Source organism: Phodopus roborovskii, unplaced genomic scaffold (genome assembly GCF_943737965.1).
Source record: "Phodopus roborovskii unplaced genomic scaffold, PHOROB, whole genome shotgun sequence".
In the NCBI taxonomy this organism is placed as follows: Eukaryota; Metazoa; Chordata; class Mammalia; order Rodentia; family Cricetidae; genus Phodopus; species Phodopus roborovskii.
The window spans coordinates 4,687,236-4,711,791 of NW_026126413.1; the positions used below are offsets into that span (position 1 = coordinate 4,687,236).

Below are 24,556 nucleotides of genomic sequence, written 5' to 3' on the forward strand. Positions count from 1 at the left end.
TTGCCAAAGGATTATACCCCATTTTTACCATGAAAAGTCTTCGGTCCAATATGAAAATTGCTAGTTGATAATGGGAAGCACAAGCACCAATATGTATTTATGAATACAGTGTCACACAAAACATGCTATCTCCAGGAGCAAGATCTGATTATGTTAGTCCCTTAGAAAATCCTCTTCTCTACTTGGTGGATCATAAGTCAGGGCATGGGTCTGGTGGAAGGGCTACTGGTAAAGACGAGGTATTCCTTGCTATTTCACAATGTCAGAAATTCAGCAAGTGAATCACAGCTACGATTCCATAAATGTCTCACGTACACTGACCAACTTCCAGGAACTCCTGCTTCCCAATGCTAGCACAAAAGATACTTTGATGCATTCAACACATTTTGGATTATCATCTATTCCAACTATCATTTTAAATTGCAGTCAGAAAATTACAGCCAAAAAGGTAGAGATCATGACTTTCACAAAAGCCTTCACTTTCCATTATATTTCACATCAAATTTTTCTATTTATCTGTGTATGAGGGTGAGGGAAGAGAAAGCAGACATGCTATAGTGCATAAATGAAAGACAGAGAACATATTCTGGAGTCAATTCTTTCCTCCATGTCTGTCCCCTTCATTCCCTGTGCATCTCTCTCCACCCTCCTGACTCCCTCGTACTCTCTATTTTGGTTTTCCTTTTTTAAAAATAATCTTACATTCACCCCTTATCAACTGGTTGTTTGCTCTACCTCTAGACCTGTGGTTGATTTTATTTGAACCCGTTTATAATATTCAAGCAGGAAGCTCTTGGATTAAAGATGTGTGCTAGGGCTGAGCCACATCACAGCTAGAAGCAGGTTTCTCCAGCAAATAATGCAATCCTGGGATTCACAGTGTGATCCAATATCCTGCAACAGTTATAAACTGATCATCTAAGGAACATTTGCAGATTAAATATATAGGTTATTTGAACTTCATGAAATGCTTCCTCAAACCATTCTCATAAAACCCCACATCTCTGCCATCCTTTGAAAGTACAGTGATGGGGTGCCATGAGAGTGGGGTGCCATGCCCCCTCCCTTTGGTAGCATTTCTCTTCACTAGCACACTTCCAATGAGCTTCAGTCACTCACCATCTGCCTGGGCAGTTCAGCATGGCACTCCTGTTCCAAAGGCGGTTGTCTTGATTGCAGCTTCTGGTCTCCACTAAAGGAGATGGAGCTCCTGGTTTTGCATATTCATCAGTTTCACTGGGAGCAATGCTAGTTCTAGACAGATCTGTCTAGAACAGCTGTCAGAGTCTGAAACTAGTCTCACCCTCAGAAACAAAGGGAATGTACTCTCCCTTCTGCAAGAAAGCCTTCAGTTATCTGAAAACAACTACACACTGTTGGCTTTCTGGTTTACTGCCAAATTCCAAGACCACCCAATATTCTTTTTTAATTTTCTTTTGTAAGTTTTTTTTTTAATCTTTTATTCATTTTATATACCAAATCCAGTTCCACCTCCCTCCCCCATCCACTCCTCAGGGTTTAAGACTTTCCTTAGAAAGTCAACAAAGTCTGGTATACCAAGTTGAGGCAGAACCAAGCCCCTACCCCCCCCCAGTATCAAGGCTGAGCAAGGTATCCCACCATAGGGAATGGGATCCAAAATGCCAGTTAGGTCCTGGTTCCAATGTCAGCCTGCCCTCACCCCCCAACAGATCAAGTCACATAAGTGTTACCCACATTTAGAGAGTCTAGTTCACTCCCATGTAGGTTCCCCTGTGAATTCCACTAGCTCTGGTCAGCTGTCTCTGTGGTTTTCTCCACCATGATCTTGACACCCCCCCCCTTGTTCCTATGATCCTCCTCCCTCTCTTCAACTGAACTGGAGCTGATTGGCTGTCAATGCGTCTACTTCTTTCTGTTATTGGATATGGTTTCTATGATGTCAATTAGGGTAGTCATTAATCAGACTAAAGGGGAAGGTCTGTTCAGAAACCCTCTCCATTATTGCTAGGAGTCTTAGCTGGGGCCTTCCATGTGGATTCCCTGGAATTTCTCTAGCACCAGGTTTCTCCCTAACCCCATAATGCCTCCCTCTATCTAGCTATCTCTTTCATTGCTCTCCTCCTCTGCTCCTCCCCCAACTCGGTCTTCTTGATCCCTAATGTCCTCAAACACACCCATTGCTGCAGCACACTCCCTGTCAGGTGAACTCGATAATTTACCTCCTAATCTATTATTGATGAATGAATGCATTGTTTATACTCATTACCAATGTTTTTCAAGTGTAATAATGTAATACTTTACTTGATCTAGAGCACTGGTTCTCAAACATTTTGATCTCCATTTACAGCTTGAAAATTCATTGAGATGCCAAAAAGGTTTTGTTCAAACATTTATGGACACTTGCTATATTAAAAATTAAATTCCAAATGAAAATATTTACTTAATTTAAATATAATTAACATATTTCTATGAAAACACTTTCCAAAACAAAGAAAAGAATTAGTAAGGAAGGTAGTCTTGTTTCACATCTTAATTTCTTTAAGTGTCTAAGGTAGAAAGACAACTGAATTCTTCAATCCACTTTAAATTTTTTATTAATTACATTTGTTCTTCAGCAAGTTCACACCCATACATAATGCAGACTGACCAACCTCAGCTCCCACATTCACCCACTTCTCTACTATTCCTGTCTTCTTGCCCCCACTTCCTTACAAATCTCTCACACTCAAGTCTGTTTGTTGTGTTTTGATCCATTGATTTTTAACAGGGCCATCTATGTGACCATGGGTTTGGCTCTTGTACCTACTTCTGCATATAATATGTTGCACTATCACAGCTCAGGCAACCTCTGGAAAGCTGGAGGAAGCATGAGAGCAAACATCACAAGCAACATGTTCATGATATTATAAAAACAGTTTTGACTACATAGATCTCCATAAGGTCTCTGGAACCTGAGCATTCCTAAGGATATATACATATACATGCATGTATACATACATACATACGAGCCACCTATGCATTGGTCAATGTATCCAAAGTTCTAATCAGTTTTCTAGCATCTTTAATGTTCTTTTAATTTTCTTGAGCTTGAAGATAACTAAAACTACAATTTTCAGAAAACCTCCCCTTTTCATGTAAACACAAGTCTTACACATAGATTAGTAGCTCTAGGTATCCATAAATGGATGACAAAATCTGCTGATACTCAAGTGCTTCATATCCTTGCATACTTTTAAAATCATCTCTATATTGTTTATAATATCTAATATAGCACAAATGTTATACATATTGTTAATATACTGGTTATTTAGGGAATGGCAACAAGAAAATAATCTGTAAATGTTCAAGAGATGCAGTTTTCTTTTTCCAATATTTATGTTTCTGCAATGTGGAATTCACAGGTGCGGCAGGCAAACCATTTCCCCCTATATTCTATTTGGTTAGCTTCATGTCATTTCTTAATAGTGATGTTTTTGATGCCCTGCCTAGGTCTTCTCTCAGCTTGGTTCACTCAGGCGCTGTGACTGTTGGCTGATACCTCATAGTGGACCCCTTCTCTGGGCAATTACTCAGTAAACTGAAGCTACCAACCTGAGGATTTGGCTAATGAATGATGTGCTAATGCTTAGTACAGTACAAAAGGCCATCCCAGTGACACATGGTAGAACTTCTCTGATATCAATTGAAATAAAGGGCTGAGATCAGATAAAGTTTGTCTCTCTTTGTCTTCCATGACCTTTTCCTTGCTCTGCCCTGCTTTTCCTGATCTTCTTAAGACAAGAGAAATCTTTATCTTAAGTAATGTTTCAGGCAAACCCATCCTAAGATACTGCAAATTCTCAGGACCCATATCAGACCTACTAAATCAAAAATTGTAGGAATGGGCTCAGCAATTAATTCAAACAAACTGTTAGACAATAATTTGTTTTTAACAAGCCCCTCAGTGCTCCTGGTGTCTACTAAAATAGTATCCACTACTTTTACAGTATTCAGAGCATGAGTTCTGAAGTCAAACCGTAATCACAACCTTGCCTTTGTCCTTGAGGAAGCTTCTTAACCACTGTGTACTGTCTCCTTATGTGTACAATGATGGGAATAAAAGTGTCTGGGTCATAAGATAAAATGAAGTCATGTAGGCAAATCACTCAGAGCAGGACCAGCAGTTTGAAGTTAATTCCTGTCCTCCTTACGTACATTACTGGGTTTTCATCCACTTGGCTGACATCATGTTTAAATCCATCATTACTATCTTTTGTTACAGAGGTTTTGTGAAGATTATAAGATAATAGAGAACTAATACAGGAAATTGGCACATAATAGAAAACCAATAAATGGACACTGCAAGTATTTCTTCATGAGAATTAAAATCTTTTTTTTGAGAATTAAAATCTTAACACACAGACATTAATACTGACACAAATGTTTGTTTAAATGGAATTTGTTAAATTCACTGATAGAAATATTGATTGGGGCTAAACAAATAAAAGTACCAACACCACAGAAACTCTTCCTTCTGGCTTGAAATCTACCCATCAATATAGCTACAGCCCTTTGGCATGGTTATTCAGCTATCTACAGGCACAGTTAGCTCCTAACAGCGAAAAGTACAATTATTTTAGCCATTTGAATGGCATAGTTTTAGTGTTAACAGAGTGTATTTTGCCTAGGTATGTTTTTTCTAATGCCTCTGATCATGCCTCTGGGCTCTCCCACTCTGCACATAGACTGTAGGCATCTTTTGATAGTTGATGGTTGAAATGTTTTATACAGTTGTTTAAAGATCATTAATCATCATAATTTTCATGACTGATAGATCTGAAAGTATAGTTATAGCTAAATTTGGTAATTTTCACGAACTAAGATTATGCTCTTCCTTGAGTTGTTCTATCATGAGAATAATCAATCCTCATCATGAAATTTGTTTAAATACTGAAACTCAAAAATTGCTAAATATGAACAGCCCACTGCATTTTAAGAGAAACAATATATTCTCCATCTAATTACAATCCATCCTAAGTATATATTTAAATTGTCATAATATTTTCTACTCCGTCACAAATGTAAGCATGTTAAGATAAAATATTAATTCTGAGATATCTAAAAATGAAAAATAGCAAATTGTACATCATCATACCCATAATAATACCACTGAATAAGTAGAAATTGTGCGTGAATCTTGATGAAGAAAGAAAAAATTATACAAAAGAAGAATACAATACAGTCCAGTACCTATCAAGGGACAAAGTGTGACAGCGAACGCAATGTTCTCATAGCCGTTGAGATGACCTAGACACTGCGACTTCCTGACTAGAGTCATGTTCAGTTGCTTCTCAACAACTCTGTGAGATACTGATGGATAACTGTGGCTGAGGAAATGGTGTCTTCCCACGGGGGGGGGGGGGCTCTTCCCAACCTTTGAAAGCATGACAGCATAGAAAGGAATTGTTCCATGCTCACCCTTTTATTTTCCCATTCATTCATTGCCCCTTATTGTATGGCCAGGGGATATTTGTCAGGTTAACTAATAGCACTTTGTATACTGTATCCAAAAAAGAACAAATAGTTGAGGTACGAAAACAGGTTTACACAAGGTCACATTGCTAGAACATAACTAAAAAAATTAGAAAATACAACTTCTAAAAACAAGTGCTTCTTTCTACTTATGATCCACATTAGGCAATTTAATTTACTATGAGTTACCAAACAATTAAAAGCAAATCACCAGCATTGATTAGCAAGCAACAGACTGAGCAGAAGACTCCACTCCAACTCTGACAGCATACACTCCTAAAACCTTATGGAAGTCTCTCTTTGCAGACATTTACAACTTTCCTAAGTAAACTGGTTATCAGAAAAAAAAAATAGCACTATTCTACCAAAAGTAAAAGGCTTTTAAAATTCAATCAATTCAAAGTAACCCATCTTATTGCCCACCTTTTATCAACATACAGAAGTAAGTTGAATCTGGTAGGACCCAAAGTCAAAAGTCTAGAGTATAGATATTTATCATGTAACTCTATATGAATGGATTTATAGTCTACAGAAGCAGTCTGGCTCCAAAAACAGTGAATACAAGTTCATGTTTTAAAATTCAAATGCTTCCTGAAGTAACAGTATATAATTATGGTGTAGCCATCATATGGAATGCCATGCAACCACCAAAGAGAATGATGGACCCTGAATTTACTGACATGGAAATGCCCTGATATTCTTCCTTGGTACCAACCCATGTATAGGAAAAACCTTTAAAAAAATAGGTAATATTTTCCAAAAATTTAATAGGGGTTATCTACCTAAAAGTATATGAGAGTTCTTTCACTTTTATATATTTCCCTAATGTTCATTTTTCAGAATGGATATCTACAACATTTCTTAAAAATGAGAAACATATTGACAGGTGGTAATGGCTCACACCTTTAATCCCATCACTCAGGAGGCAGAGGCAAGTGGATTTCTAGGAGTTCAAGACCAGCCTGGTGTACAGAGGGAGTTTTAGAACAGCCATGGTTGTTATACAGAGAAACCCTGTCAAAAAAGAAAAAAGAAAAGGAAAGAAACATACTAAAGCTATTTACATTTTGTTTAAAAAGGAAACTGAAAACATCCAGAAAGAACTCAGCACTTAAATAACATTTAATTTTGTAAATTTGTCATCAATAAAATATCCTAAAGAATGAGACCCAGGTTCTACAAAGTTCCAAATGGCAAAAAAAAAAAAAAAAAAAAAAAAAAAAAAAAAGAGTCAAAGGCAGTCTGGACGGACTCAGAGACAGGTCTGTACAGGCTGAGATATCATCAGATAAAATTCAAGAGAAAAGACCTGCATTTTCAGGTCAAGGAAAAGTGTGACGGGTCACGAGAACTGAAAGGATTCATGGTGGACACCACAATTCCTGTTTTCATTGCTATAAAGAAAATAAACCCTCAGAAATGAAGTTCATACATCTACCACCAATAGTCCCAGGATCCAAGGGCTATTCATTTTTTTTAAATATATAAACATACATAAAACAGACTGAAAGTGTCTAATTGATACTTTGTGAAGACTGAAAAGGAGAGCATGGCACACTAAACTACTCACCTCTGTTGGAAGACATGTGTGTACACTGGCAGGTGTTCCCAGATGTGATGTTGTTGTCCCATTTTTTATTTGAAACTGTGTTTTGCACATGTAGCCATCAGAACAGTCCTGTGTTCCAACAACAAAGAATACATTTAAAATGCCAATTAATTTATGAATTCATCACTCGGAGAGCTACCATTTTACTTAAGTTCTAAGCCATGCAAACAGTAAGTAGCCACATTAAATAAGGTGACATGGATAAAAAGCCTAACCCAGTGTACACTGTTTCTCTTGATAAATGCGCATCTCACTCCCCTAACTTCCTGCTCATTAATGCCCCTCTTCAACTCTTTCCTTCTGCGAGCTCACAACACCAAGGTCAGACAGCAAAACTTCAGGATGGTGAACTCTAAGAAAATCGCTTAACCTCAACACAAAGTTTTATAAGCAAGGAAGAATGTCCACTGGGAGTCTTTAGGGTCGGGCCACAAGGCTGGAAGTGAGCGGGGGTGGGGGGGGCTCTGTTGTCTCTTCAAGAGAAGAGATATCACAGAGAGATAACTGTATAGTACCCTCCTGAGCTCTCTGGGGAACCTGTACTTCCCACTTCCTTAATGGTGGCTCCCATATTCCGTGCATTATAACCTGATTTTATCTTACACTGCACTATTCCCGTTAGCTCAGCGGTTCTAGTTCTGTCTTCATGAGTCAAAGTCCTTTTGTACAGAACTGCTCTTCAGAGAGCTCAAAACAACCACATCATTTTGACATATGGATTACAAGAAAGACTTCTCAACCCCCTGATGGTTTGTTTCTTCTTTTGAAAGCATTTTATTTCTGTGTGTAAAAGACTGGGGATACGTGTTTCTGTGGTGTGTGTGTGTGTGTGTGTGTGTGTGTGTGTGTGTGTCCATGGAGGCCAGAAGAGCAAGCTATGCTCCTTGGAGCTGGAGTTACTCGTGTTTGTGAGCTGCCTGATGCAGGTTGGGATCCAATCCCCAGTCCCCAAGATTGAGCAGCAAGTACTCTTAACCACTGAGCCATCTCTCCAGACCCACTAATTGTCTTCTTTCCTACTTTCTTGTGCTTGCTCTTAAATACAGCCCATGTACAGTGTTCACCTAACTATAATCAGTTCCATTTTAAGGCAAAACTTGCTTGACTTCCATAAACTTATATGGAAGAATATAATATCTCTCCATGCACATATATGTTTGCATTCCAAGGAATATTAACCGTTCTATAGTGTCAGCAGCATTCACATGTTAACAGAATTTAAGTAATAATAATTAAGGAAGGAACGGTTGCTTCTTCTTTTTTATAAGAAGAGGGACATTACCAGGTGGTAGTGGTGGTGCAGGCCTTTAATCCAGCACTCAGGAGGCAGAAGCAGGAGGATCTCTGTGAGTTTGAAGCCAGCCTGGTCTACAGAGCCAGTTCCTGGACAGCCAGAGCTACACAGACAAACCTTGTCTCAAAAAAGAAAAGAAGAAGAGGGACATTTGGAGACAGAAACAGACATACGTAGTTCTGAGAAAGCCACATTAAAATGGAGAGTTGATCAGTGCAACTACAAGCCAAGGAATGTCAAGGTCTGCTGCTAACTTAGGAAGCCATAGAGGTGACAGGTTCCTCTTTATATCGCCAGTAGAGGCAGCATGACCCAGCACCTTGATTTCAGCTCTCTAACCTCCAGAACAGAGAGAGAGTACACGGTTCTCCTGTTTCGTCTGTTCATCTGCTGTGGAGTACTTTATTATGGTACCTCTATCGGAAAAATGCAATCACCACAATTTTAAAGAGACTTAAGAAGCAGGGATATAGTGCAGTTTTAAGCCATTTGTCTAGCACACCCAGGCCTATGTGTGATCCCTAGAGCCCCAAAATAAGTTTAAAGTTTTAAACACATTACAGAAAGATAGATTTAGTGGCACTTTAAACATATCTTACAGTATGCTGGGCTGAGAGCCTGCCAGTCCTCACTTGGAAGCCTGCTGCTTACAATTCAACTCTGAATGGCTGGACCCAATTTATTCTGGTTAGCTAATGTCATGTCATAGGTTATTAAGTATGCTGAATATCGTACCTGACTGGAAAATCAACTACCAAATATTTATAATTATCACTTTTAGTTATTTAATTAATATTAAACATTAGAATAACTGTGGGAATTGTTTTAAATTCCATCTATATGTCATCCAACCTATACCATCAAAATCACTCTATTTGGACAACATAAGTTAAGGTAAGCAACCAAATTTAATATTTGCTCAAGTAGCAGATACATGGAATGACTAGGCAGGTCATCTTTATTACTATGCTTTTGGAATAGTAGCCAATTTTCTTCTAACTCATTGGGTAAAGGAACTCTTCTTTGGGGGTGGGGGTACCAAATCCAAACAGTAGCCATTATGTGATTAAGTAGACCCTGAGAGTGATGCCAACAATGGTTGAAGGGCACCCTGAAAAGACAGGCCAATGTAAAAGCCTGACACTGTCTAGAGCAGGACACAAAGCCTGACTCAATCTCCTGTTTGCAGTGACATCTTCTGTTCCAGTCACCACTCTTCCCCGCCCACTCCACATATTTACTATGCTTTAAACTTAACTTGAAGTATTATATCAACTATTATCAAACATCTGCTGGTTTTATTTCTCCCAGGAAATTATAATGAACTCAGGACCAGTTTCTCGGGGAAGCCAGTGTTCTAACTGCAGACTCCAGATGACAGTTCCACAGAAAATCCCCATCCACGTAGCCTGAGAAAATCCTGGATTATGTGAGAGCATGAGAGAACAAGGAAACTAACACACCTCACCCAGTTGAGCCATCTCTTTAGAGACAAGAAGATGAAGGGATGAAGCGCTTTCAAGAAACCTGTTTTTCAATTAATTAAGGGCAGAGCTAGAATTGGAAATCCAGTCACTGGACTTGAGCCATTTTTTTTTTTCCGAGTTCACAAAGCGCAATCAACCAGAGAACAAGACTTACCAGGCATAGACTAATGTATACACTCATGACTGACAAGCTCAAACCACCCATGAATGTTCTGGGGAAAAGCAGCATTAATTGTCACCTGAGCACAGGACATGAGAATCTGCAGCATGGCATCAGGCCCCTGAAGCTGTATTATCAAGGTTCTCTAGATAAGTGGGTACATATCTAGAGGCACTAGGACAGGTACAGAAAAAGCCTTTACTCAAAAGGGTTGCAAACTGATTGAATTAATGCTCAACCCTAGCTGCATCAGACTCCACCGCAGACTGAGTTCTAAATGCTGCTGAGGCTGGGGTCTTATTTTAGACCAATCAAGCCAGAACCCACATCCCAACAGCTTCTGGTTCAGTACCAGGGTTAGGAACCACTTGAGCACCTGACAGACTCAGAATATCAAGGAAGTAATTGATAGCTCCCTAAAGCAGCAACTCAAAAACTTGATGACACCCATAGCTTAGCCAGACCTTTCCAAACGCTGAAATCCACTACTGCTGCTGGCTGTGATGGTTTCACCAAGCTGAGACAGTAAGTGATCTCTGCTACCTTAGATCCTGCTTCCCAGGAACATGCTCGACCCTGACCTAGTCTTCTGAAGTCACCATTAATTGTCTAACCTCTGGCATAGCTGAGGATGCCCTTGAATTACATGGCTAGTGTGAGATCAGTCTGGGCTACAAGAGACCGCATTTCAAAAGAAAAAATAGGAAGGAAGGAGGGAGGAAGGGAAGGAAGGAGGGAGGGAGGGTGGGAGGGAAGGAGGGAGGGAGGGGAGGGAGGGGGAAAGAAAAAGAGAAAGAGAAAGAGAAAGAGAAAGAGAAAGAAAGGAAGAGTCAAAATCCAGAGGATTGAAGCAATCTATGCCAGAGGTCTGGAGATGGCTCAGTGGTTCAGAACATTTACTGATCTATCAGAAAACTGGAATTTGGATCCCAACACCCATGTCTTACCAATAATCGAAAGGGATCCAATACCTCTCTCTTTCTGGCCTCCAAGTATATGTACATATACTACATGAATACATATGAAATAAATAATAAAATATATGTTTAAAATAAAAAAGTAAATGTATGCTGTGTAGAATAAAAAGTCAAAGAACAAATATAAAAATGAAAAAAATTAGCTCTTGTCATAGAAAAAAAGCGCTAATTTCCTCAATCTATAAACAGCTTTAAATTCTTCAAAATGCAAATAGTTAGAACAAATCAACAAAAAAGACTAACAGCCCAAGAAACATGAGCAAAGGATGGTTGGGAATGTAGACAGAGAGATAGCCCACCAAAAAGGAAATACATGTGGGTAAGATGTTCCGAGTTACCTATAAGGAAAAAGCAACTTTAAAATAAGGTGATAACTTTTTTAAACTATTTGATTGGCAAAGATCAAAAAACTATGATGTGTAACATGCAGACAAAAATGTGGATGAAACAGATAGGGACTCCCCCACACATTGCCCGGGGCAGAAAATTTTAAATCGGTATTATATCCCTGAAAAGCAAGTTGGCAAAACCCACCAAAACTTAAAATATACTTCAGGGTATGGTGGTGAACAACTTTAAATGCCACACAAGAGGAAGAGCCAGGCAGATCTATGAAAGTTCTTGACCAGTCTAGTCTACAAAGCAAGTTCCAGGGCAGTCGGGGCTACATGGGGAGACCATCTCAAAAGTTAAAAATGAAAGAAAACAACATGTACACACACTGCGGTCAGAAATGCCACCTTCAGGGGTGTATATTACAGATACAATCACGTCTGTAGAAAGTGAAATTCATGCAATGGCACTCACTTAAGTTTTGTTTTAATGGCTTAAGATCTAAAAATACTTGAATAATCATCAATGAGAGTTGATAAAATAATAAATAAAACTCTAATAAAATTCTACACAACTACAAAAAACTTGGTAATACTATATAAGCATTGTTCATTATACAAGTTAGAGTCTTAGATTTTCTTCAAGCATTAATTAGATATGTTTATATGCTAAATGTGCCTCAAATATGCAGGTGGAAAGATGCCTAAAACCCTAGTCTTTGGTAATCTCTGAAGGTGTAAGTGACAAAGAGAGTATACAAAGAATATTACATTTTTAAAAAGTGTACCGATCTTTGTGCCTTTGTGTAAGTGATGCTTACTTCAAAGAACTGGCTGTCTTTCACACATCTGCTTCCAGGCCATCATGTTCCCGCTGTACAGACAAATGTTAAAACTTTTGGAGAGAAAATATCCTGTGGGTTCTATAGAATCCCAGAGAGACCAGTAAGCTTTATGGTGTAGTGTTGATGCATTTTGGACAGAGATCTAAGAATTTCCCAACAGAACATGTTTGGACTTGCTTTCCTACAAGCTGTCATAGGGCTATGCCACCCACCCAGAGAGCTAGGTTATGTCTGCTATAATCCAGTCACACAAATAATTATGAGGCTTCTCTTGCTGAACTTTAATAAGTTTTTACAAACTCACTCTCTCTCTCTCTCTCTCTCTCTCTCTCTCTCTCACTCACTCTTTCTCTCTCCCTCATGCCTTTATTTTTTAAAAAAAAGTTATCTAAAAACTCTCAGCCTTCCTTTGGAATAGGCGTGGCACTGTAATTGAATACAACCATCCAGAATGACTGGCTGTAGAAACATCCCAGTAAGGCCAAGGCAGGAAGACAACTCAAGTGTCCAGATCACTACTTGAACTGATGAACAAGGCCTTCAAGGTAGGCAGAGGTCTGGGGGGGGGGGGGACAAGTCAGACCTGGGACAAGTACTTGAAGGTGAGACTAAAATCACCAATCTGCTCAATCTGATCAATGGAAAAAGGAACAAGAAGAAAAATTCCCATTGAAAAGCAAGGCTAATCAGAAGCCATCATGGTCTACAGAGTGAGTCCCAGGACAGCCAGGACTACACAGACAAACCCTGTCTCAAAATAAACAAACAAACAAAACAAAACAGCAATGTAAAGTTAGTTAGGTCAGACACTATGTTACATCAATAGCTGTTCATTTTTAAAGCCCAAGATAGATGCCTGGAAAGTGCCCATTACAGATATGGAGATCCTTGAATGCCCACCTAACAGCCCTGGCTTCAATTTCTGGCTGTATAACACTTTTCAAATGCATGTATGGGTCTTGCCTTACTCTGATATCTCTGGAAATATTGAATACAGAGGTTGAGTTATTATAGCATAACCAGATCCAGTCAAAGTTATTCAATGGCTCATTTTGATAAAAACTCAAGAAATCAAAACTTTAAAAATGGAAGAAAACAGAAATATAATATATTTCATTTTTGAAGAAGACTGTGTATGTCTAGTGAAGGTCTGACATGTAACCTGGTCACAGAGTATTTTGAGGTTCATTAAACATGATTTGGTTGTTCTATCAGCGCAGAGGGTTGAAGGCACCCCCTCAGGTATTCGGTTCCCTCTGAGGAAGCTAGCCCTGCCCTTCTGTGAGAAGAATCACATCTGATGTACTTGGTTCAGCTTGTCCTCTGGCTCATCATCTGAACAATGTAAGTCCCACCTGTCCCTTAATCTATATGGGTTATCTTTTAGAATCTTTATTCCACTAATGTATTCACTAGCTAGAAATTAAAGGACAGTAAAACATTGTGACCACTGACCCTTAATTAGAGGTTGTCCAACTCACCATCCAGTTTAAGAACCCTTTTTTACATAGTGTGGAACAAAAAAAAAAAAAAATCTGTAGATTTTTGACCTGACATAGTTACATCTGCCCCAAGTTAACAGAGTCATAGATACTGAATAGAACCCAAATATCATAAAGCTTTATGATTTAAGCATAAACACATGAATGACTAGGAGAGAATAATAGAAGAAAAAGGGTTCAAGTAAGGGGAAAATCACATCTGCCATAGGAGTAATCAATAGTCTACTGCTCTAAATGGCTATTGCTTTAACTTCTAAGGGCAACCATAAGAATACCTGTTGTGGTGACTAGAGAGTTGGCTCAGTGGCTGAGTGCTGGCTGCTCCTGCAGAGGACCCAGTTCAGTTTCCAGCACCCACACAGTGGCTCACAACTGCCTATAACTCCAGTTCGATGGGGATCTGTTGGGCTCTTGCTTGAAGATGGCACACACAAATACACATAAGATAAAAATTTAGGGATAGCTTTGTGGATCGAATGTGAAATGTCCTGCACAGGCACATATATGTTTGGACACTCCCTCCTCAGCTGGCAGCACTGTTTTTTGGAAGGTTGTAGAGTCTAGGAAGTAGAGCTTGGCTGGGAGAAGTAAATCACTGGAGGCGAGCTCTGAGGATCACAGCCCAGTCTCACTACTTGTTAATGCTCTGCGTTCTCAGGGCTGATGCAAGGTGCTCGGCTGCCTCCTTCCCCTGTTGGTATGCCTTCCCTATCAAGATGGACCATATCCTCTCAAGTTGGAAGCCAGAAGAAACCCTTTCTCCTTGAATTAGCTTATGGTCAGGTATCTGGTCACAGCAAAGAGAAAAATAACTAAAATAATACTAAGGAATTAGTTATCATTAGGAGTTCCATTAGGCAATTAAATCCCCTGCACAGTGGAATACTATATAGTTGTTAGTAGTAGATAATTATGTATATACTCACAAAGAAAGACATCAAAGACTGGAGTATGACTCAGTAAAAAAATTCTTGTCTAGCATTCCTGAGGACCTGGGTTTAATCTTCAGCACCTCATCGCTCCAAAACCCCAAACCATGAATCAGGCCTGTAAATTCGTCGTGTGGTAGGCAAGGAAGAAGGTCCATGATTTTGAAGGAAGCCAGAGCTATACATTGAAACATACTACCTCAAAAATACTCAAATAAATAAATAGTCAATTGTGTGATGTTACAAGGAAGAAGTAAGTTACAGAACATTAATGCCACTTATTGACATATATGTGTTGGGCCAGAATTGGGTCAGAGAGGGAAAAAAGAAGATATTTTCACCTTAAATTATATATATTGGAATTTTTACAATAATTATATATAATTTTCCTAGTAATGTTAAATAAAATAAAGACCCAATCCAAGAAAGAAAAAGTAATAGTGTTCCATTTATAAACCGAGGACTTCAGCACCAGATGTATAAACTGAGCACATGACCATCCCAAAGTAAAGTTGAGGGAAAGGCTTGTACTATACATAGGAGGGAGATTTCAGCCACAGGCATCTGGAAGAGTCCAGAGCAGAGAAGAGAAGGTGGTAGAATGAACATGGCCAGTAGACTGGACTGGGCCATTAGATGGGCAAGGGGAGAGAGAGATTGAGAGAGGAAGACAAGGAAACCAGCAAAGAAGATCAAGAGAGAGGGCAACAGAGAGGAGGCCGAGAGAGGAGGACAAAAAGGAGAGGGATCAAGGGAGCACACAGCATAAATGGCAGGTTGCAAGGGAATGAGAAGATGGGGGAGGAGCTGCAGAAGCTTAGGGTAGAGGCAGGGAGAGAAGAGCTAAGGAGAGTCACAGGTACTTGTGATACTGAGGACTTGTGTTTTGCTATGCACCCAATGTGCAGCCATAGGTACCACAGATATCCACTTGATACCCCAGGGGGCTGCCATCGAGGTTAGGAGCTGGCAAAGCCCAGGCTGACTCGCATGCGTTCTGGGACCAATATGGTTCTGAGACAATAAAATACGCTACAAACAAAACTCATTTCTGGTTTTTTGTTTTGTTTATTTTCTTCCCTTTTTGAACTAATCCCTATAGGTGCTAAACTGTAGGGGGATCAGTACTGCCTGATTATAGCATCCTTCACGGTACTTCAGGACTATCCAATACAGCCCTGCTGTGACCCCCAGCATTGTTCTCCTTTATGCAAGCCCGTTTCTTGCAACAGTGCTACCCCCTTTCCTGGCAAGACTTTGGAACTACCAAGCCCATCTCCTTGTCACCTCCAATCCATCCCTGACTTTCTGAACAGGCAGGAGAGTCACACCTTTCCCAAACCCTTCAGAGGGAACACTGGCCCCCAGAGAAAGGGTGTGGAGGAAAACTAGCTCTTTGTAGGTGAAGAGGAAAACAGGAAGTTGCCCATGTAATCTAGCACCATTGTCTACGGAAGGCATGGATATGCTCACAAGCTTTTAAAGGAGGGTTATATCTTCGGTGACGCTAAAGCTCTCCTTGGACACAGCACTGAAAGTGACTTTAAACACACAGGATCCTGTTCTCACCTGTACTTCCAACTCTACAATGCTGAGCTTCATTATTAAGCATTTTCTTTCCCTTCTTCTTCCTCTTCTTCTTCCTTCCTTTCTTTTTTTTAATAATGTTTTGTTTTCAGATTTTCCAACTTGCCCATTTTGAGTTTTCAATTTCCAGTTCATAGATGTGGGACCTCCATGTGTGCCCTCATACTTTTTATTATATTAAGCAATTTGGTTTGGGTTCCCAGAGCATTCCTGCTTATTTGTGCCAGAGGAATGGCCAAGGGTGTTATAACCAACTGAGGGCCTGCTGGAGAAAACTAATTTTTTCTCTTTGCTCCTGCTTCCAATTTAAGTTCGTAAAGATTTTACCATATTTTGTCTGTTTACTCTCATTGAAATGTTCTCAAAGGTTTGGCTTTGCTTTTCCAATATCAGAAACTTGAAAGAGGAAAAACAAGCTCTGACTGTTCCTTTTTCTCTACATTTAAAGTTCCTCAGAATCTTATCCCTTCCATACACAAGTTATTTACCTTTTAGCTGCTGGTTGTCATGAGGACTTAACATTAGTTAATTTTATACTTTATTAAGTTGAAAGAAATGATAGTTCCAATAGTAGGAAAAAAAATCAGGTTGCCAAGGTGCTGTTCTGGTTGCAAAGCACTATCCATATAAAGCACTATGAACAATTTGCTCAGCTGCCCGGCTTTTAAGGGAACAAAAGGTAACTGAGCTTTGTCAGCTTAATTCTTCAGAGAAGGGCCTTGCTGTAAACGGAGGATAGAGAAGAGGAGGAAAGACTGTCCTCCCTGGACCTGAGCCATCAGAGGCATCAGCTCAGACTTAAAACAACAGATACATCTCTGCACAGTTCTGGAGGCTAGAAACCCAAAAGGAAGGCTGAGAACTATGCCTTGCTTTGTTCTGGATAGGCAGTTATAACCTAATTCCCGTGTGTGTGTGCGTGCGTGCGTGCGTGCGTGCGTGCATGCGTGCATGTGCATTCACGTGGAAGTCTCCCCGGGTATCTTATCTCTGCCCAAACATCCTTCTTCTTACAAGGACATGGGTCACAAGAGATTCAGAACCTGTCCTAATCCAGTATGAGCTTGTTTTAATTTTGATCACATCTACGAAGACTCTATTTTCCAGTAAAGGCACATATATAAGTCCCTGAACTTGGGTGGTGGTGGGAAGAACACACAGGAACAGCATTACCCAACCATGTAATGTGAGAGGCAGGCAGAATGGGAGACCATCACCCCCATACCCCCTGCCCCTAACATGGACAGCTTGCTCATATTAACAGCCCAAATTGCAATTGCCCAGCCTGATATTCAGGCCACAGTCTCGGGGATGTTGCTGGAAACCCAAATGACATTAGCCAAAAAGAGAGCAGAGGGTACCAGCAGCCATTAAAGAAGACTACACTCCAGTACAAGACTGCTTTTTCAACTGTGGAGCCTGGATAATGTGAGACTAAAGACTTTCCTGAGGCCGTTCTGCCAAAAAGAGCACTTAAGGCTCACTAACCGAAAGAGCAGCAGATGTGTGGCAAATTCAAATGGTCGTCAGAGAGGAGGAACAGGAAGGAGAGGCTGCTAGGAGCCACTGTCTTTTTTTTTTTTTTTTTTTTTTTTTTAATGTAACAAAAGTTTCTTGACATCTTCCCAGAATGAGTCACAGTCTCTGCCCTCCAAGTCATCTCCACTCCAAGCCTGTGCATGTCGAAAGCTCTTGTACTGAATTTCTTCTCTTTCTTATTAATCAGAGCTCAGAATCAATGTCTCCAGGAGACAACCTGGGGCAAGGGAGAAGGCAAGGCCTGGCCAATGGCATCAGAGAGGCAGCTGCCAGCTCCTTGCCCACCATAGGCCGTAGGCTTCAGCATCCTCCTGTAATGCCCATGTCTTTCATTCACCTCCTGTGCTACTCATACCCTCCTACCACTGGGCTCCACATACATGGGCTGTACACAGGCCAAGTCAACCAATGACTGTATATTTAATGTCTTTCCCTAAAATTCATATAAATGGAGGAACATGCTGGGATCATGTAAAATGCTCTTCTAAGTGCTCCTCCAGTCTATGAACCATGTTGAAATGAGACGCTAGATTTATCCTCCCACACTAAGTAACTAAAACTCTAGCCAAAAAAAAAAAAAAAAGGAATGAAGAATGTATTTTCAGACCTTGAATACAGAGTCCAGGGCAGTGATCTCTGGGAGACAATAATAAACAAGGGCACCCAACAAACATGGTGGCTCACAGAAAGTTTTTATGCCACAGTACTGGGGCAGCAAACCCAGAGTGTTAGAGCCACTGAGTCTGAAGAGCCAGAGTTCAGGAAACAGAGTGTACAGTGTGGCGACACAGGGCAGGTACTGAGAGATATCTGCAGACTGCCAGAGCACTGCATGTCTGACTGAGTAGGGCTCTGCACGTGCACGCAAGTAAACTACTTACTGGGGCCTGAGAACCAGAGCGAGATGAGGTTAAGCAACATAATCCCCAGAGCCCACACAGGGTCAGGAGTCTTTCATATGCCCAGCTGCCAGAGCAGAAAGGCGTCCCAACACGCACAGCAGTGAGCAACACCCTCAGCATACCGCAGTGGTGGTCCAAGTGAGACCCAGTCTGCAGGCTGGTTGAGACCTGCCCCACTATATCTTAAATACGGTCCCTGAAAGAATCAAACTGATTGGCAGGGAAAGGCCGAAACCAGGAAAAGGGCGAAGTCAGTCAATAGGCAGCGAGTTTTAGTCAGCCAGGGACAATAGCTGCTGCCTTAAGCAACATGACTGTAACTCCAGCCACACTGCAGACTTCGGCATGGCTAAAGGGGGATTGTGGATGTTCTCGCCATGCCAACAAGAACTGATAAGGATCTGAAGTGATGGATATGTTCACCGTCCCAATCCAACCATTACGCAGTACAGACATGGACTGTACCTTCCAAATACATGCACAAAACAAAACAGAAAGTTTCTAAAGGAAAATAAATGAACCAAACTCCAGGGAGCCTCACTGCATTTTTTAGGAAAAGGGAAAAATGCAGCATAAACAATGTCTGAGATCCAAGAAAAATAAAAAAAGTGACCAGGCATGCCCAGAAGACAGAAAACCGGACTGAAACAATGAGGAAAAACAATAGTCAACAAAAAGGAACAGAAATATGCAGCTGATGGGACTGAGGGCAGCGACATGAACCAGCCGTGAGCAGTATACCCAGGGGTTCCACAAAGTAGGAGGAAGGATGAGAATAAAGAGCGGAAAGGAAAACTGTACAAAATGGCCCAAAGGATGGAGGAGCTACCTGAGTGGACAAGAGCACTCACTAAGTCAGCATGAGACCTGAGTTTGTATCCAAGCCAAGAGAGTGGCTGCAGGTCCCTGGCCCCAGCACGGACAGGAACTAGCCCAGGAGGATCATCAGTGCCTCCGGAGTCCAGTCAAACTCCAAGCTCCTGGTTCAGTCTGAGGCCCTGTCTCCATGACTAAGGCAGAGAGTAGCCATGCACAATCACCTGTGCGCACACACACACACACACACACACACACACACACACACACACACGCATGCATGAAAATACACGTGCATAAAAGGAAAGCTTTTTTAAACCCAAGTTAAATTTCTAAAGATTAAAAAAGCTAAGTATCTAAACTAAAAACTATACTAGGGAAGCTCTACAGCTTATTTAAAACCCCACAAGAAAATCTTACTAAGCCTCAAGATGCAGCAACAGGGTCTAACAAGTGAGACCCAGAGGGAAATGCCAAACAAGTAAGGACCTATGAGCCACAGGACAGAGAACACACCTGTGTGGAGTCCTGATTATCATTTTGTATTCTGTCCAATTTTGAGCCATCTAAGAGTTTGGTGAGCCAATTAACCTAAGAGCAACAGAATTTCATTTTTGTATTTCTAATCACTATTAATAAAAAGAAATGTGTTTAACGTACCATGACTGCACCTAGTTTTGTATTTTTAACTCTTTTTTGGGGTCTTCTAAATACCCAGTTACTCTAAAATCTTTCAAGTTTGATAGACTGCCCAATGTTTAACCAAGAGGTTGAGTATCTGGCAAATACCTACAAAGCACTATTCCCTTGCATGTGACCTGAAGCCTCCTGTGTGTCCAGAAGCACTTGTTGCCTGACTACTACGTCTTGTGACCCAGCAAAGCCACGATGGTCTGATGCAAGAGATCTCTCCTTACCAGATAACATCTTGATAGGAAAGAGAAAATGGATACACAAATATATCACTTTAGGCAGAAGTAACAGTGGAAGCAATATAAAACATGAAACAAATCAGAGGACAATACATACAGGAAGTCTTACACACTACTGTACCACACTGATAAGGGCACTAGACTGAGCTAGAGATAACAGTGGCTGGGAAGGTGTGGGGAGAGCCAGTCCCAGACAGAGAGAAGACAATGCCTCCTGGACGAACTGACATGTGAGTAGTGGAAAACAAAATAAGGCAACACACAAGCAAAGTGGAAGGAATTCCAGGCAGAAAAGAGCTGGTGCAAAGGTCCTGTGGCCAGAAGAAGCCACACATGCAGAGGAGACCATGTACACATTTATTGGTCTTGACAAAGAGATTAGGTTATTCCCAGTTTATGCCAAGTGCTAATGATGAAATTATTCTGAAATCAAATCAATGGGTCACAAAACACCATTTCTTCTTCAACAAATAAACCTTTAGTGGAAAAAGTATACTTTAATTACATACAGACAAAACTCATTAAAGTGTGATATACTTTCTTCCAGTATGTTTTTAATGAGACTTGTTTAAATTAGTTGTTAATCACACTGTAAATACAACTGTGTAACCTACTTCTTTCATATAAGAATATTATACCACACAAATGTGCCCTATGTCACAAATACTAAACCAAGGAAGCTTGGCATTCCAGTGCACAGCAGGGTGATGACCGTTAGTAACAATATATTATATACTTGATATCTAAAAGAATATTATACCACACAAATGTGCCCTATGTCACAAATACTAAACCAAGGAAGCTTGGCATTCCAGTGCACAGCAGGGTGATGACCATTAGTAACAATATATTATATACTTGATATCTAAAAGAGGATCTGAACATTTATGCCACAGAGGAAGGCTAACTGTTTGAGGTACCAGTCTGGCAGCTACTCTGACCATTCATTGAGGAGCATCTTCACATACTGAAATGTCATGGTATATCCTGTAAGCATGTTCAATATGTCTCAACAGAAAACAGTGAAATGTCATCATGGGATTTCCTACACTGGTGGCTTTGCAACTATTGCAACTAACAGCTGTTTATGATTTCACATAGGTGGCTCTGGAAGTTTCACAAAGTGTATCCTTGTAAGTAAAGTGTTTCCCCCTTTTAATTTGAGGGAAAAATAGATTGTTTTAATGTTTCTGACACACTGCTAAGATCTTTTCAAACCCTCCCAACGCCAGCATCCATGGATATGAAGGCCTGTTCTGCTGCCCTGTGCTCTGATGATTTCTTTCATTCTGTTTTAAATGTCTAGTGTCTTACTCCTTGGGTGAAAAGCTGCATTTCAATGATGCTGTTACTTCTCATTTCTTGCAGCACTTAGCAGCTGTGTAAGCTCTTAACCTGCTGGAAAACTATGTGAAAAGACCCAAGCTCCATGTAAGACTCTCACTCACACTTTAACCATGTCCAGCCTAGCATCAGGCACATTAGTCACGCCATCTTGGGCCTTACAAACTCACCTAACAGCAGGCAAATGCTACCAAGTGAATTTAGGTAATACCAGAATCAGAAGAAATGGAGGAATTACAAACCCTGCCCTGGCTGAAGGTCTGACTGCCAAAATTAGAAACAACAAATCACTTGCTTGCTCTTTTACAGGGCTCATGTCAAGATGACTTGTTATACAGAAAGACGAGAGAGAGAGAGAGAGAGAGAGAGAGAGAGAGAGAGAGATAGAGAGAGAGACTCTTTCTGTATCTGGGGATCCAACCCAAGCTCTATAAGTGTTAGGCAGCCATCTTTCTGCTGAGCTGTAACCCCAGCCCCAGCAAGACATTCCTGGAACACAGACTGTATATTCTTTTCTAGGAACTGTCTGCTTACATGACACACTTATAATCATTTATCTATCGGGGCACCAATGCTTTCATAATACATTCCCGTTTCTCTAGAGATGCTAATCTTTATCTGTCAATATTTCTAACACAGATTTGCATTTTTATTTTCATTATACATTGATCAAAAATTTTTAAATGCGTTTAGCATTTCACTTCAAAGTTTAAGGAAATCTCTCCAAATATAGTGACTCACACCTGTAATCTGCCATGTGTTAGGCTGAGACATGAAGACTGCCATGAGTTTATAAGTTTGTAAGGGTACATGGTGAGTTCCTGGCCAGCCTGTATTACAGAATGATATCCACTTTAAAATAGAGAAAGAACTTGATTTTAAAAAAAGAATCTTCTAAAATGATATTTATTACTATGTTATCTATTTCATTACCAGGTTTCTTAACAGGTCCTTACAACACAGCTCTTACACAGAGAAAGCGTAGCTGGCTCAGCAAGCTCAGCAGCATATCCTAGGCCAGCCAGCATCACACAGGCCTGCGGGTCCCCTGCACGCTGCTGCATCTCCACTCACTCTATACGATTGTGCACAATCCCGCTCGGTGGGTGGGAAACACTGTGGGGCCACCTTGAACTGGTGAGTGAAGGAAAACCATAGACAAGTGCTTCCCTTTCGGCTCTTGGACAGACTGCTTTATCCCACAATTGTCCACAGATTGGGGACAGCAGGGAGCCAGGCACCCGGAGAAATCACATAGGACTTGTCTATAGTGGCCCTCCTTCTCTGTATCACTAACTCACTGTTGTGCAATTGCGCGTGAGAAACAGTTTTGCTCCCTGATATTACTCTTGAAAATGAATGCCTGCACACAAACCTCTATCCCGACCTTAAAAGCAACACAGGCTAAAACATTTCATATCCTGGAAATAAACCTGTTCAGGCGAAGATTGGCCTGGTTATCGCTTTGGTAGCCAAAAGAAATGTTTACCATATACATAAACACTAAAAAGTAAAGTTGAAAATTGCATTTATGAATGACAGAATAAAATGAATGAATTAATAAAGGTAAATAAGAAAAGTGAGTTAATCCAGAAACATGTAAGTGAATTACGTATCATCTGCAAGTGAGATCTACACAAAACCATGACGATGATTCCTTGACAGAAACCTTTGGAGCTTGGAGCTGCACACTTGCTAGACTAGTACTCTACAATCAAGCTACACCAAAGGCTCTAGATAAACTACTGATAAAACAACAAAGATAACAAATTTAAGGGGGAAATCCGTCATAATTACCTTGGCATATGTTAGAGAACAGTCCACAGAAATCAATCACCACTTGGGCCCAATGATTTTTTTAATGCTCTTAAGAAAATTAAAATTACATATTTTTAATTTGATAAAGAAAAACTAATAAAAATTACAATATGACTCAGTGGGTAAAGGTGCTTGCTGCTAAGGCAGAGAGCCTGAATTTGATCCCCAGAACACACATGTTGGAAGGATAGAATGGACTCTAGCAAACTGTACTCTGACTTCCACACATGTCACACACATACACAATTAATTAATCAAGTATATAATGAAATTTTTAAAATTCTAAAATAAGATATCTGAAGTTAGTTACTAAGTTAAAGATCAGTAAAACTCGTTCCATTAAAACAAAGAAAAATAAAAATATGTTCACTCTCACAACCAGAAGTTAACTTTGAACTTGAATACAATTATATGTCAAAATTAAATGAGATCCAAACATAAGGGGAAATTGATGATGATTTGATAATTTATGTAACTGCTCTAATAAGTTGACAAATTAGCAAGATACTGCTTCAGAGACTGGCTGGGACTAAATCAATATACTCAAATAACTTTTACAACAATAGCCAATTAAAGGTAAATACCTCATTCCCAATATGAACACATAGTCACCAGGAAAAAATTCTGTCATTTTATCAAGAAAACTTTACAACTTTAATATAAAGACATGAAAAATACCAAAGATTTTAATGAACTTAAAATGTTACCACAAGCACATACAATTAATTAATTAATGTAACTTAATTACTAAAAGTCTAAAGTTACCTGAAATAAGTTACATACCAGACTTTTATCAAAAAGAATACATGAGTGGCAGAATAATCACAGATGAAAATCAACTACAGAACATAAGTAAAATAAACTTCCTGGCACAGACTGGTTCAGCTAACACAGTTTAGAAATGAGCCTCTTTATGTACAAGAATTAGCATCTGGTCACAGAGAATGTGGGATCACACACAGAAGAACAGATGAACAAAGCAACCCACCT

At 40.1% G+C, this 24,556-nt stretch overlaps 1 protein-coding gene across 3 annotated transcripts in view; it reads right to left on the reverse strand.

Moving 5' to 3' along the window:
• Positions 1–24,556, reverse strand: part of Atg10 (autophagy related 10) — a 248,271-nt gene that overhangs the window by 175,020 nt on the left and 48,695 nt on the right. For 2 of the 3 annotated variants that reach the window (XM_051182950.1, XM_051182949.1), the window contains exon 3: positions 7,064–7,171. The exons of the other annotated variant lie outside the window; for it this stretch is intronic. In XM_051182950.1, the coding sequence (XP_051038907.1) occupies positions 7,064–7,171 (108 nt within the window). The remainder of the gene's footprint in view (positions 1–7,063; positions 7,172–24,556) is intronic. 3 annotated transcript variants of the gene reach the window in all.